This window comes from Amborella trichopoda, chromosome 9 (assembly GCF_054954075.1).
Source record: "Amborella trichopoda isolate Santa Cruz 75 chromosome 9, AtrichopodaSantaCruz75HAP2 v2.0, whole genome shotgun sequence".
Lineage (NCBI taxonomy): Eukaryota > Viridiplantae > Streptophyta > Magnoliopsida > Amborellales > Amborellaceae > Amborella > Amborella trichopoda.
The window spans coordinates 28,203,398-28,220,034 of NC_142344.1; the positions used below are offsets into that span (position 1 = coordinate 28,203,398).

Consider the following 16,637-nt stretch of genomic DNA (forward strand, 5'->3'; position numbering starts at 1 on the left):
TCGATCATGGATTAAAAAAAAAAAATCACAAATTTTCAAAAAATTCAATCATGGATTACATAAAATTCGATCATGGATTACATAAAATTCGATCATGGATTACATAAAATTCGATCATGGATTACATAAAATTCGATCATGGATTACAAAAAAAAACAAAAAATTCAATCGTGGATTACAAAAAAAGAAAAAAACAGTTCGATCATGGATTACAAAAAATTCAATCATGGATTACAAAAAACTCTATCATGGGTTACAAAAAAAGCAAAAAACAAAAAATTCAATCATGGATTACAAAAAAAAAAACAAACATTTCGATCATGGATTACAAAAAAAAAACAAACATTTCGATCATGTATTACAAAACATTCGATCATGGATTACAAAAAATTCTATCATGGGTTACAAAAAAAAAAACAAAAAAACAAAAAAAGCGATCATGGATTACAAGAAAAGAAAACAAACATTTCGATCATGGATTACAAAAAATTCTATTATGGGTTACAAAAAACCAAAAAATTCGATCATGGATTACAAAAAAACAAAAACAATTCGATCATGGATTACAAAAAAATCGATCAAGTATTACAAAAAAATCTATCATGGATTACAAAAAAAAAAAAAAAAAAAATCCGTACGACTCGCCGATTCACTGTTCGGACTCGCCGATTCACTGTTCGGACTCGCCGATTCCGTACAGTGAATCGGCGAGTCACTGTGCGGAATCGCCCGGTTCTCTCTAGAACCGCACGATTTCCGATTTTTCAACCGATCCGGTCCCTTTTCGCGAATTCCGAGTCGAACCGGGCGAGTCCGGTTCGACTCGGCGTATTTTAAAACGCTGATTTAAACTTAGCAAGTCATTTCAAATTTGCGTGGTAATCGGGTAAAATGCTACTAGACTTGCCTAACTACTGTACAGGGTAGAATAACATGGTCCCAAATAATATTATTTTACAGCTTTAGTGCTTGCTTAAAGAGTTCGAATCTGTTTATCTTACAAAATCGTTGTTTGGGAGACAAAAAGTAATGGAGTGTTTACAGTAAAATCTGCATATCAAAGGGACCCGGTGTTAAAAGAGATTTGGAAGCGGCTAATTCTGTAAACATTCAAGCTTTTCTTTAGGTAGCTATTTAAAGTAAAGTTTTCACTATTGATAATTTGAAGAAGATACGAAATATTTTGTTGATCGTGTGCTTAATGTGCAAGGAGGATAAAGAAATAGGAGATCATCTTTTGTTGTTGAATACTATTTTGCTTCTCAACTTTGGAAATGACCATTCATTAAGATAGGTTGTTCCTTGATGCTTCCAAGTAGTCATAAATATATTTGCAGCATCTACATATTTCAGTACATAATACAGGTGTTGTTATTTGGAAGATTTACCAAACTGCAATCCTTTGAGAGATATAGAAAAAGAGGAATGGGCGACTTTTGATGAGATGCAATTGGATGTCGAGAGAGTAAGAGCCAAAATCACTCATTCTTTGTGGATGAAGTTATCTGATACAAAGGGATGGAAAATTTCTCATTCTAAAATTGTTTGTGATCTGAAAGACATTTTTATTTAGTATTGCCATAAAAGCAAAGCAGTTGGAAGGCAGTTTCCACCATCAATGGGTAATGTTTAGCTTAGTTGATGGGAGTTCTCTAAGCATCCCTGGTCCAGCAGGTATTGGCAGCACTCTAAGGGATGATAAAAGATTTGAGAATTTTAGTTATGCCGGCCTTTGTGGGGTAAATACAACTAATATTGCCAAGCTTAAGGCTCTTTTACAGGTCTACTGATTATCCAAGAGAAGGAAACCACCGAATTGCTGATGGTGGAAGGGAATTATATGAATGTTATTAGATGGTGCAATAATGAGCAAGATGTGCCTTGGAATTTAAAGTTTTAGTGGCTGCACATAATGAATCTTAGCTCTTCTTCTCTTGTACTTGTTTCACATGTATATAAAGAGGTAAACTTTGTGGCAGGTGGGTTAGCGAAAAGGGGGTGTCTCTACTTGCCTTATTGCTTCTGATGTTTCTCTCTTTGATCCGTAAAATGTAACTCCCTGACCATCATTACTAAAAACTTTTAACATGTCAAAAAAAAATACCATAGACACTCAAACTACCAATTTTCTTTTTTGTAAAAAAAAAAAAAAGAAGTTCAAAAGGCTAAACCAATAATACGGATTGGACCGCCTATTGAGCTAGTAACGGTTTTAGTCCAGTCAAAACAAGTCAACCGCCACTTGGACTGAATTTTAGAGAAAAGAAAAATAAAAGTAGTTAGAATATTTAAATAACATAATTCTACCAACTTCGTTTAGCTCATCGAACAAGCTAGAACCGACTGGGCCAACCGCCCAAAATCAGTCATTGATTTTGTCCAACTTTTTACCAAATGAGTTTTTTGCTTTGGACCAAACCAAACCAGTCAATAGTCTGACCATCCGATATTAATAACTATGGGCTGAACTTGCTAAACACAAAGGAGACCTTCAAGGAAAAATAGAAAAGAAAAGCCAATTTCAAAAGAAAATAAGGAAAGCAAGGCTACATGAGAACCATCAACTAACAGACTATGGTCCTACATAACAATTGAGCAGAAGAACCTACAACGATCGTCAGCCCTGAAAATGATATTTATTTATTTACATCAAATCCAGGAGATGACATTGATGCCCTTTTCATCACGCAAAGAGGAGCCAAAATCTAGTGGGAGCAATGCATCGCCGCCATAATGCAATCAACTTCCACACCACCATGCGCCAAATATATATCCCATTAGAAACAAGTCCTCCAATCCTCAATATAGAAACACTGAATTTGTTTCCCCTCTCCATATTAGAATCTGCAAAAGTGAATCTAACACTCAAATTTAAGATTCGCAAGAGAAAAGAGGAAAAAGGAAAAAAAAACAAAACTTATCTTAGTAATTTAGATGTTTGAAGACAATTTCTATGAGTCCTCGGACTCAGAAATGCGGCCCCCATTAGTAATCTACTCTCGATATAGATTTTGACCCTAATTTTTAAGGAACATTGAATTCCTAACATGGAAATCAGTCATGGTTAAAAATATTAAATTTTAAGAACTTAAATAATATTTTTGAAGGAATTTATTTAAACATTGATTGTTAACTCTCTTTCTTTTTTTTTGAGCAACATCATTTACATCCATCTTTGGATGAATGGTTTATGCCTCAGGTGGAAGTAAATGTAGGAATGCATCCCCCAACGCATATAACACTTTTCCTTTTACAGGAAGGGCATACACTGAGACATTAGAACTCCAGAAAAGACCAAAACATCAGGGATGTCAACAAGCCAACCAGCTCACAGGGGGCTTCGGCTTGGCTCATGATGAACCAAGCATAAGCAATACTCTTCATTCTATAAGATAGGCGAAGCATAGCTCACTAGCTCATTTATTAAACAATTCACCTCTCAAGTTTAGAAAAGCTCCGAAGCTTGTCTAGGATATATTATACATAAAGCGAATTATCCATCTACGTCTATTTTATTAGCCTCTACTCAAATTTAATTTAATACTTTTTTTGTGCTTGACTTCTTGATAGAGTTGCAATTCAGCATTTTTACAGCTTGATGGGGTTCATTCATGAGTTTTTTAAGTAAAATGAGTCAAGCCAATCGAAGCTCAGGCTTGAAGGTTCAAGCTCAAGCTAGTCCACCCATGCAAGCCAAATTTGAATATGTCCATGTTGGACACAGCTCACCTAGTTGACAGTTGACACCCCTACCAAAAGAAGCAATATCATTCTACTCAAGAGAGAGAGAGATTGTTTGTAGGGGATTTTGATTCTTTTTTAGAAAACCGGGCTACTTTTGTGCCTTGATCACCCTTCTGTAATATCAGATTGTATTTCTAAATCATTATTTGAATCTCTCTGCAATTACTATGACCTCAAAATCAGTGGCACCAATCAATACCTGAGCAATGCAAATTTGATGAACCGATAGCATTTGCCTTCAAATAAGTAGTGGTATACACTTTGCTCTTGAGAGCTATGTTCTCCATTGTCAACTGCAACCATGGGCATCAGAAAACAAAGGGAAAAAAACAATAATCACAGATTAGCAGTCCTACATGAAAATGCAGGACCAAAATTCCACAAGTGAAAAGTCCAAGGACAATGCGCAATAAATAAATCAGTTACACAGTTTGTTCATATATGTATCATGGACAGGTAATCAACCAGTCACTTTTAAGCTATGTAACAATAACACATGTATTGTATGCTTTTTCAACATGCCAACCCACTAGACATGTTTCCACATACAAGACACACAGGAAATCCTTGTTCACATGAATATTCAGAATTTTCATTATTTGGATTTGCAGATAAGACATATCTACTTTGGATTCACAAATGCAACTTATCTGCTCTATGGATACATAGGTCCACAGATTAGGCACGCAACACAGTTTCTCCGTTTTATAAAACATGCGTGTCCTAATTGTAAGACAAGCATGTCCTTTCACAAGACACTGTGCCCACACCATCAGGCATACATGTATATGATTTACCCACATGGTTAATAAAAAATCACAGAGTATATATACGTGAGGGTTGATTCCATGCAATGGTTTACAGAAATACAATGAAAGACACCTTCAAAATCATGTTAGGAGTATTTGTTTGACATCAATTTTTAAACACGCACTTTGCATTCTAATATACAATTTCAAAAAATAAAATTTGATAGCAAAAAAACTGTTTTTTTCCCTTAATGAACATAACCCATCCATTTGATGGGGCAATTAGATCTAATAAGCCTTAAAAGGAACTTTTTTGTTTATTAAAATTTTTATAGATGGCCATCGTCATTAGATGAACTTTAAGGAATAAAATTTTACTTAATGGCCAAGACCTCAATATCTACAAATGGATGGCCCAGATTTAACGTTTGAGGGGGAGTCATTTGACTTTTTCTAAGGTGAACAATCATTTTTTATTGTTGAGATGAAAGTGGTCATACAAATGCAACAAACTTGGTTTTTTAAACGAACGGTTTCATGATATTATTGAAGTGCCAACACTAAAGCACTCCCCTAAAAGAGGATCAAAATTCAAACAGTAACATACACTCTAAGTCTCAATTGTCCAAAGATCTTATGATTAGGAATATAACTGAAATTACAATCATTTTGGGTGACAATCTAGCGGTAGCTTTTTTGATGTGTGTAATGTTCAGACTTGTCGTACTAGAGTTGGCAACATATAGGTAGGTGAGTCAGATTCTTTGAATCCAAATTAGACATGCATCTTATATCAATAGCTTTTAATGTCAAACAAAATTTATTATCTAATATGTAACAGAGACTAAACATTACTTGTAATAAACAGTTAATAAATGGCTAGATTTGTTAGACCATTGAGCAGTAGTAATTCAACCATAGTACCTCATATTGTGGTAAAAGCAAAACACAATAACCTTGCTTGACTAACTACAGAAACACCTCATCAAAGTCGCTATCTCCAATTTATGAAACAATAATTCATATTTCTATTATAGTACAATACAAGAATAAAAAATGGAAACACTAGAACTCCCTGATATACCAATGCTAGGATCATGTCTCATCACCTCTAGCCTCAATGTATGTGGAAATATTCGAGAGACCCTTGTGGGAATATTAGAACCAAGTGCAAACTAACTAGGGCTCCTGTTACAAAAAAAGTTTCTTGCTTTCCGAAACCAATTAGAATCAATGTTCAAAAAGGCAGAGGTAGCAGCCTAGGGGGACTCCCCCAGGGAAGGTGGAGGGTGGAGGCATATGCAACTGTGCAAGGCCTTACATCAAACAGGTAAAGGTCATCTTCTTTTTTCTTATCTTATAAATGGAGTGTGAGAGAGCATTGTTTTAAAATGCAGCTGCATAATGCGCTAGGTGCCCCAAAGTGCATCGCATACAAACACTTATGCGCTTTGGTGGGATACACCCACATATACGTCGCATCCCACCGCAATATGCGATCGCATAGCGCATATGCACCGCATAGCTCATAGCCAAAAAATTATCAATTTGTTCTAGGTGTTGGTTGGGTTTTTTATTGGGATTAGCTTGGGCAATGTTTTGAAGAAGTTTGAGCAAAGATTCGTCAACGTACCGAGGGTTTCAAGGCCCGATAAGACGTCTTCTAAGTTCTAATGTGATGTGTTTTCAGATGTTTATGAATTATGATAATTTGATTTTTTCTAAGTTCTAATGTCTTTTATAAAGTTAGTTTCAAGCTTCTTGTTTTTACTTTCTATTTCAAATATCTTCTATCGGGGGATTCAGAATCTCCAACTGCTGATAATACTGGAGTTAATGAAGAAATTAAATACCTACTATCACATAAATTACCTCCATATATTTTTCCATACCTTAACCTATTTGTTGATATTTTTTTGAATTCTTTTATATTTATTGACTGCATTGGAATGATGCACCCACATTTGGACCGTATAGAGCCGATCGTCATCCCCCGTTATCGCATTGGGACTGCATCCTGCATTTTATAACATTGTGAGAGAGAGTATATGGGCTCATATTTGAAAGTGAGGTCTCCTATCGAACACTTGGACATGTTCAACTTTGACTTCTGGGAAGGAGAGGGAGATAATATGAGTCTATGGGAGGGGGCCCTTGAATCAAACACTTGGAGGTTATCATCTCCATTTTCTTCCTCTTATATATAGAGAAAGCATATGGATCCACATGTGTGTGTGTATGTGAGAGAGAGAGAGAGAGAGCACATGTGCCCATGAGCAAGAGAAGAATGGCCTTAACTATTTTTATAGTCCTTAACTATTCTTTTATTTTTTAAGACGCATACTTTTTTAAAAAAAGGGGGGTGGCACTAGGCACATAGGGTTTGGAGGGGCTAGAATGACCCCAATTCCCCCCTTTCTAGGTGGGAAGAGTACTTTTTCTCCTTGGGCCGAGGGCGTTTTTTCTGCCCTTGCCAAGTTGCATCCAGGCTCTACCTAGGTGCCCGCCTCTTTGGTGCCTAGACAGGCTCCTAGGAGGACATCTGCCTAGGGTACCGCCAAGGCCCCGCCTTAAGGCTAAGGCCTAGGAGCACATCCGCAACACCCACCTAGGGCACGCCCAAGCGGCCGAATTTTTCAATCTTGACTACAATATCCCCGTTTAAATCTGATTCGTACAATTTATCATCCGTTAAAACAGGAGGTATTGACCTTCAATAGCTTCATGATGACAGCTTCGTTTTCAATCTCTTATCTTCATATTTTCCTCTAAATTTTTTTTACTATAAATATATGTATTTCCAATGATTTTGTTATTGATTTCAACCATAATTTTACTTTTGTCTTGACAATTGACATTTGACATGACCAAATACTTTAAGACAACGCCACTCTAAAACTCTCATGCATCAAAAACTAATTCTCTTGCATGGCCAAACTACAAAAAATTGGATCACCTGAAGGGATAGGGTTCACCAACAACTCTTATTATGGAATTTGATCTTCGTCGCATTCGAGGTTTTTATAAACCAAGCTTCAGAACGCTTTCTTTTTTTTTATAAGAAAAACTGTGCATTTCCTTTTTGATCTATGCAGCAAACACATGAACTTATAAAGATCTATTGCATCTTCTCTTACAATAAACATGGATCCCTTTAGAAATTTATTTTCAAAGCTCTGGAGAACAACACAACAGGACTTCATCCTCCTATTTCCAGATAACTAACTTTGCATTCTGAAAAATTCACATAATGACTACCAACTACAGTCAATTGAAACCTATTAGTTTCTAGTTATGCCCAAATATTTTGTCTCCATGATTTCATGTTTGAGCAAGTGATGCACCTAACTTCTCCAAATTGTTTGGTCAACTCTTCAAACCAACAATGGATTCCGAATTACAAACTTCTCAAAAGTGTGCACATAATTGATCAAACATGCTCATATATTCAGTAAATCAACATTGCAATGTTTGGAAATAAATGATATGGTTCACAGAAGAAACACTAGATTCTGCAGGGGGAACACTTTGGAACAAATCAAACAATATTGAAACTAATAGAAACTCATATCAAGAAGTCTAGTTTAATGCAACACCTAAAATATGCAAAGGGCCACCACTTCAGATTCCTTATCAAAAAAAAATAAACCTACATAGCCCTATGGAGACTAGATTGCAAGAATCATAAGTGCAATCTACCAAGATCATCAAGAACTTTTATCATCTTCTACCCTAATCTAAAAGGAAACATTTGAAAAATTCTGGATAGCAATAAGATGCCAAAGCAACTGTGTTAAGAGTTCAAACTAAGACACATACAGAACCCCATGCCTATCAACAATCATTGTATTGTTCCAACATACTCCAATAAGGTGGTACCACCCTTGGGTAGGATACAAACTACAAACAAAAGGAGATGGCATTATCTTGCTCCTACAACAAGCTGACAATGGTCCAGATTGCTCCCTTAAAAAAGGATGGTATTGGAATAGTCCAGATTGCTCCCTCAAAAGATTTGATCACTTTGATAGCAAACCAGTTTCAACTCCTTTTGATGCTCACATCAAACTCAAAAAGAAGCGCGATGGTCTTGTTTCCCAATTGCATTATGCTAGAGTCATTAGATGTATAATTTATTCAGTGTCATGTACTAGACCTGATATAGCCAAGTAAACTGAGTAGATAGACTAGTAACCTAAGTCAAGAGCATTGAAATGCGGTCTATAGGGTTCTGAGATATCTTGATAGAACTATAGACTGTGGCTTACACGATGTGGGTGAGCCGGCTCTATTGGAAGAGTACATTGAGGCAAACTAGATTACAGATTCAGATGAATCTATGTCTGCTAGCATATGGATATTCATTTCTGTTGGGGGTGTTGTTGCTTGGGGTTCTAAGAACACTAATAAATGTTGGCATTTTGTAGCCATTTAAAGGCCTTATGAGAGCATGTACTAAAAACATTATAGTAAAATGTTGGCTCCAGTGGGAGTGTAGTCCACTTTGGACTATGAGACACTGTTAGTGCCACGACTCATCTGAGCTTGGACTGGATATGGCCCATAAGTGATGTCTAAACCCGTAGTCCAGGGCATTGTGTAGGCACAACCAATGAGGGTTTCAATGTGAGATTATCCCTTGATGAGGTCGGAGTTAAGCCTAAGACAATTTGGTTAGGGGACTCGATGAGACCCCTATGTGTGATGGATGGCCGGAGAGTACAAAGGCCTAAATCCTCATCATTACCATCACACGGCATGTACACTAGATAGTCGTCTGGAAAGCGGCCCTTTTCGATAAGGGTGTATGATGGGTACATGTGCGGAAGAGATAACTCCCTATAACATTAGACTGTGTTGGAAGGACCCACAAAACATAATGCTGAAATGAGCCCGCACTTGTCATCAGGGAGGGACCTGTAATCCATGGACTAATATCGTGTCTCCTTCACTTATTGGCTGCTTTTTGACAGCCCAATCATGAACCCCTCCGAAGGATTGTGGGTCATGAGAACTATTGAGTCAATTTAAGGGTACAGTGAGATACGGTCTCTAGAAATGATGGAGTCCTCAGTATATTTGTTGTAATCATAACCCTATGGATCATATTCTCATCAAATCTCTTTGAATATGTTTTAATATGATTTAATTGTTTTTAGATAATTAACAATAAATTTTTGGACCTCTCTAGGTATTTTATTTATTGAAATATGATTTCTAGATAGAGAAAAATCAATTTCTAGATATATTTTAATCAGAAACAAAATAAATTATTTAATAACACTATAATTTTTTTTGGTTATCTGAAAATTAATTTTAATATATGGGCGGCCCATTGGATTTTATTGGACCCACCAATTAGTGGGGAGTGGGCCACATGGCCAACCATGGGGTGGGGTGTCCCACTTCCTCTTATTCTTTCCTAAATTAGTTTATTTTAACTAAGCCACATGTTAACTTGAGAATTTTAAGAAACTGTGGTCTAAAGACTTTAATTGATTTCAAACAGGGAAAGTGTAAGAATTAATTGATATTGATTTAGTACTTTCTCTACATTATATTGTGATGGGAATCGAATTATGGAAACTAAGGAATAATTGTTCCACCTCATTCATTTAATCATGATGGCTGAGCTAAGGAATGAATGGATGAGATCTCTTCATCCCACAGATCTCCAAGATCAAAGGTCAAGATTAAGTCTCACAAAGATGGAAAAACCCGAACTTTGAAAACCCTAGCCTTTATTCTATATAAACTAGCTATGGAGGCTCATTCTCAAGACACTTGATAACTCAATCTCTTTCTCTCTCTGAGCCTAGAGAGTGGCGCCCCCCTCTAATCTTTCTATCTCTCTCACTCTCTAAATTAGGGTTTAGGAAGCATAAGAAACCCTAAGGAGTGGCACACCCAAGTCACAACACCTTAGCCTTCTAGTTTTAGCCTTGTGCTCATGCGTTGAGATATGGTCTATGTTATCCCATGTCATGCTCTCTGCTGGTTTTGCCTTGGTTTCCCAAGTTGTGTGACAAGTACTTGAGCCTAGATCTCATGCACCATTGGTGGAGGTAAGGTATACTGTAATTTTCTAGTTTATGCTCTTTTGATTTAATTGCATCTTTTATGTAATTTTCAGATCTATGCTGTGAATGTAATTTTGTAACCTGAGTCCTGTTTTTTATTTGTTTCATTTATTGCACTTGGACACTTGTGAGTGATTCAGGTGGCAATACAAAAGAAAAGATAGAAAAATTATAATCGGAATTGACTTGCCCGGTCACATAGTCAACCTTTCAATAAAGAGGCTGAGTAAATAAGAAATGTATTGGTAGACACGCCAATTGCTCAAGGGCCAATGCTTGTAGTTTCAATTTATTGTGACGGTGAAGCACCAATGTACCCCAAGAGGTATGGTCAATTGAGACTGCTGCTCGAAGATGGTGCGGTTTCAACACTCCATGTACATTCTAACCAGGCCTTGGCAGATCCACTAAACAAAGGCCTTGCAACGGACCAAGTCAGGAAGATGGCTAGAGGGATGGGATTGAAGCCCATATGTAACATACCACAAGTTGATGGGAACCCTACCTAAGGACAAGGAGACTAAATCCAAGGTTCAAAGGGAAAAACAAGCCATTCATGTGATGTCTAATGTATGCATGGATCACAATATTATTGAATGAAAATTTGTAAAAAATTTGCCCCATCCCTGACTGTTTGTACAATTTATTGCAATGAATGGAGAGGTTGAGCTTTACTCTTAACGAGTCTATTTGCCTAGATGATGTGAAACCTAGGTTGGTGTGTTGTACTGATGAACATCCTCCATGAATTCACTTATATGAGTATGGAAGTGGAGGCCGCTTCCTATGAGAATTGGGCATTCTCTAGAGCACTCATGGAAACTAGGACTAGCACAGGGCCTATAAAATGCATAAGCCTTTAAAGAAAGCCACACTTTTGAAACAAAATGTGCAATATGTGGGAGGCCTATCTATAATGGACATAGTACAATGTTCGTCAACTCACTATCCTGATAAGTGTTTTGCATAACACTACGTAAAGGTTCAAGTATGAAGGACACCTTCACTTATGTATTTTCTTTTCTGATTTGCTTTATAGAGTCTAATTGTTTTGACACAAGAGAGGATTATTAGCTTTAGTTTATTTAAATGTGTTTCAAAACAACCTTTTTTGTTAATTATGGACCTTAGTGTGCATTTCCTATGATCATGAGACCCTGGAACCTATTTAGTTATGTCACCACCTTCAATAGACCATACGATTATTTTGGTCCATAAGGACCACTTTCTTTTTATCCCATCTTTTCTACCTACATTTTTTATGTGGAAAGGTAAACCATTAATAATTTCTTAAACATAGGTTGAAATGTCGCAGCCACATGTCTCACTTCATTTATTATATGAGGGCACCTTGACGCATCTCTACAATGTGTTACCTTCTCATGCATATGTGAAATACCTTGACACATCTCCTATGATGTGTTATTTTCACATGAAGTTATGGTTTGCATGTAACGATGATCTTCATGCCATATATATATTCCATCATTCCTCCGTTTGGGAAGTAAGTTCTAGTGTGAAATATGGTGTGATTGATTTAAATAGCTCTCTCTCTCTCTCTAAATGTGAGCAACCTCTCTCTACGAGAAAAGAGACATCTTACAAGCTTCGCTAGTTTGCAGCTAATAAAACGATTATCATCCAAGTACACTCGTTTCCGAAGATGAATCTGAGCTAACTTCCTATTCACCACACATTTTACTAGAAGAATTTTCTTAAATTTATTGTTTTCTCTATGTTGTGATTGGGTTTAGCTATTTCCAATCGAAGTCTATTGATGTTATGCTGATTGGAAAATAAGTTCATACATGGAGCTGTGGTTTTGGATGAGTTACTGAGAGTGCAACTCAGTAACCCAACAAGTTGTATATTGACCTGGTTGTATAATGGGAGTGTATCCACGGATACCAATTACTTTCCGAAACCTTGCAGAGTTGGGGGCGTTTAACACTTCAAAAAAAGTAAGACAATCTCGTGCCTCCAGGCGTTGCTTAATATTTTGTTTTGACTCTTATTCTCCTTAAAACCTCCCAAACGGTACAGGTTAGCAAATATTAAGAATTTCATACAACTCTAATCAAGGGGAGACTCTCTTAAATTATGTAACAAGGGGGTCTAGAGACACCCACTAAAACAAAAAATCATTGTGAAAAAACTGAACAAATCCCTCTATCACCTAAAGCAAGCCTCACAACAATGGTAAATCAAATTTTATGAGACCTTGCAAAGCCACGGATTATAATCCAATGAGGTGGACCATTGTGTGTACCTAAAGGTCAGTGGGAGTGACATTGTGTTCCTATATCCTCTGTGAATGACATTCTAATTGTCAATAATTCAATGATCCTAGTGAGGGTGAAACTTATTAAGGTTAGGTCAGCCCCCACTATTCAACTATCTCAAGCCACGTATTGCAAAAAGATATTGAAGAAGTTTTCTTGGATGGACGGGTAAGCCAATTGAAAAGATAACAAAATTAAGCTTTGACATGTGCCCTAGGACCGGAAGTGAAAAGAGAGAAATGGAGAGAACATCATATCATAGTGCCATGAGTTCTCTCATGTACACAACGTTGAGTTGAACACCGGACTTAGCTATTGCCAAAAGCTTAAATATGGCAATTCCAAAGTAACCTAGGAATGGAGCACTGGAAAGCAGTCAAGCGAATCTTAAGATATTTAAAAGGGGCGATTTATTGTGCCCTAACAAGTGTGAATGCCCCAGGATGAACTTAAGTCCACGTTGGCTCACCTATTTATCATGGATGGTGGGATTCTTTCTTGGTGCTTGAAGAAACGAACCACAAAGGCTAAAATCGACCACGAAAGCTCGCGTATGTCGCTTGTTACATGGCCTCTTACAAAAATGTATTGATTAAGAAGTTCCTAAACCGATTGAGATTTGACCCCCATTATGTGTAATTCCAAGCGGCAATCTATATGGCAAAGGCACCAAGATTCCATATCCAATACAAGCGCATTAAGGAAAAGTTTTACCATATATGCAATGAGATCGTGGATGGCAAGGTTGATCTAGCAGACATTCCTTATGAGGCAATGCATGCAAATCCCCTTACAAAGGAGCTTTGTGGCTAATATATTTTCAAAGTATGTGCATGGGATAGGCCTAGGGATTTGTCATGCTTAAGAGAGTGTGGATATGGTTTATAGGTATTGAGTGATGCAATAAGACACAATATATATATCTTAAGGCCTCAAAAGCCTATGTGGGAGTTGTTGGGATTATGTGGCCTTTCAAGGCCTTGTGACCGTGTAACTCATATGCTTTATTGATTTTGGCTCCAATGGGAGCTCGATCCCTAAAAGGGGATAATAATCATTGTGGCTCACCGGGCCAAGGCAGTCTAGGGCCTGGGAGGGAGATCTCTAAATCACGAAAAACTCTTGACCACAGGGTTTGGCTAAGGCCCGATTGTTGTGGTAAAGGTTTAAGGGCAATCCCTTAGTCAGCCAGGAAAATGGGTTCCTGGGCAGAAGAGGCCGCCTACGAGGACAAGGGTCAAATCCTTGACATGTCCTCCTCTGTGGCATGTGCATATGACAGTTGCATTATATGAGAAGCCACCTTCCTACTCGGTGAAGGATGTGCACACGTACATAAAAAGGAATCCCTGCACCCTAATTTATAAGTAAATAACATACTTGTCCTTCAAGGTGCACTTGTAGTCCACTAAGTCCTAGAATCACATTGTCTATTAGTTGACTTTGATGGGCCAATCATGAGCCTCTGTCAAAGACTGTTGGTCACATAATTGTTGGAAACGTCTGAGATTCCGAATCGTTTTACGAATTAGAATCACAGAATAGCATCTAGCTAAAAGATTCTTATTTTCAGGATCGACAGTTATGCAAGGGGAATTGTGGGAAACGAGACTTCTACATTATAGGAATCAGGATTCGACCCAAATGAAATCGAGATCCTTAGAAATATGGAATTCAGATTCTTTCCTCTTTGGAATCGAGTTTCTAACCTATTTGGAATCTACCCATATGGAATCGAGATTCTTTCATATATGGAATTGGGATTTTAATAGCTTTAGAATCGAGTTTCTAGTTTGATGTTTCTCATAGGTTCTGAATTGTTTATTTTCTAGTTCATGGCCCTATGTTTATGTTTCTAATTTGATGGAGAGAGTATCATTATATGTGGAATCCAGATTCAAGAAATATAAAATTGAGATTCACCAATTGCAGAATCAAGAATCTATAAATATTAGAAATATTTTATAAGTATTGGAATTCGAGATTCCTAATTTATGGAAATGAATTCCGTAAAAACTCCTTGTAAGAATCGCTGAATCAGGATTACGTAATCGAAATCATGACCTTGGGTAAAAGATTATGGTATTGTGGTGGGTCATAGGTCCCGTTAGGTTGATATGAGAAAACGGTAGTGGGTATCGAGGTGATCCAAGTGCAGTGCCATAATTCAGTGATTCCAAACCCAAGGTGCCTAATTCCCTTTGATGATTTTTCTAGGAGCCCAAAACTATTAAATTTTGTTAACTCTAAAGAAAAATGATTTTTAATACTTTTTTAAAAAATTGAGAAATTTTTAGAGAGAAAAACCAGCCATAAGTGACAAATTCAAGGGTGACACAAAAGAGCCAAGCATGTGGAAAACATGGCACATGTCGAGTCCAAATGGCCAATGAATTTTACATAGACCTTTGGGGCCTACACATGGCCCCTAAGTGGATCCACATGGGGTTGACGTGATTGCCTAGCAAAGCCTTAGGCCTTCTTGGCCATGCTTGCACTTGTTGCGGACCAATATAGTAATATGCATTTTAGTTATATATGATGGGATTTGAGGGGCAACTTCTTGGTCATTTGTTTCTTAGGTGAAAGGACATCTTAGGCTTTGGTTAAAGGCCCATCTTATGCGTAAAGTTACTTACATGCTCCATTTTGATTTCCCACATATGTGAGGTGGTTAAAGGTAAAAAGGAAAATAACATGGAATCCTTTCTCTCTCCTCTCATGTGAACAGAGAAAGGGGGAGAGAGAGAGAGAGAAAAGGCCTCCCTATGTAGCAGGCCCCTCATTTCTCTTTCTACCTTTTTGATTTTCATGGACTCATTGCATAATTAAACTAGTATAGTGTATGGTCTGAAATCAAAGGAAATTAGGTCATGGAAACCTAGGGGATAAGGAGTTATATCCCAATCTTATGATAGCTCATCAGTGGATGGATGGCTTAGATGAAGCTGCTGTTAGATTTCCTAGATCAATGGCCCACAATTGTCCATCTTAAGAAGAAGCTTGTAGGCCCTTATGAGACTGCTCTCCATCTATAAATAGAGGCCATGAGAAAATTCATTTTCTATCAAGTTTTGAGATAGTGTTATGCTGCCAAAATTTTATGAGAATGTATAACTAGCTTTCATTCTCTCCTTGTGTAGAGAAAGCGCCATAGCTTTGCACCTTGTGCTCCATAACCGCACAACACATTACTCCTACACCACTGGACCAATGCCCTTAGCTTCTTCTAGGTCTCCAACGAACCTATCTTGGACTGCAATCAGCACCATTAGAAACCCAAAAAAGCCACCAATCATGACCATTTGATCATTCATAGGCACTCATGCTTAAGGCCACATTTTGGTGGTGCATTGTTTAGTGCAAAGCACATTGTCTAGACCATTTTGGAGTGCCTTTGGAGCATTTTTCTCACTGATTTATAGCAGCCTTTCTTGCTTCATATCAGGCCCCATTTCATCCTTTTTGGTGAGAATTCAAAGCTTCTTTAGTTTCCCAAATGTGGGAGATCGATGGGCCTCATACCTTGTTGCTATCAATGGTGGAAATCCAGCATGGGGTCTGCTAGTCCCTTGAGCTAATCTTAGGCAACTTCTGACTTATGATGTTAAGGCTTCCAATGGTCCATTTATGCTCTATTTGACTTCAAAGACATATAACATGATTTTTATGATAATGGTGATTTCCTTCTAAGTATTTGTATTGGTGTTTGTGTAAGAATCGTGCATTGTTTTTGTCATACTTGTGCAGAATTTTGTTTAAGGGTTAATTTTTTTGTCATT

The 16,637-nt window shown here is 37.3% G+C and overlaps 1 protein-coding gene across 16 annotated transcripts in view; it reads right to left on the reverse strand.

The window, feature by feature from the left end:
• Nucleotides 1-2,282: 2,282 nt before the first annotated feature.
• LOC18430406 (ATP binding microtubule motor family protein) overlaps nt 2,283-16,637 on the reverse strand; it is a 50,125-nt gene continuing 35,770 nt past the window's right edge. For 12 of the 16 annotated variants that reach the window (XR_016041705.1, XR_016041704.1, XR_016041701.1 and 9 more), the window contains 2 exons: nt 3,944-4,037; nt 2,283-2,844 (listed from right to left, as the gene is read on the reverse strand). Coding sequence is in view for 9 of the 16 variants with exons in the window: in XM_020664991.2 (XP_020520650.1) it covers nt 2,684-2,844; nt 3,944-4,037 (255 nt within the window). In the remaining 7 variants the exon portion in view is untranslated. Of the gene's footprint in view, nt 2,859-3,943; nt 4,038-16,637 lie in introns of all 16 variants that reach the window. The other 4 variants (XR_016041703.1, XR_016041700.1, XM_088848463.1 and 1 more) reach the window with 3 other exon arrangements.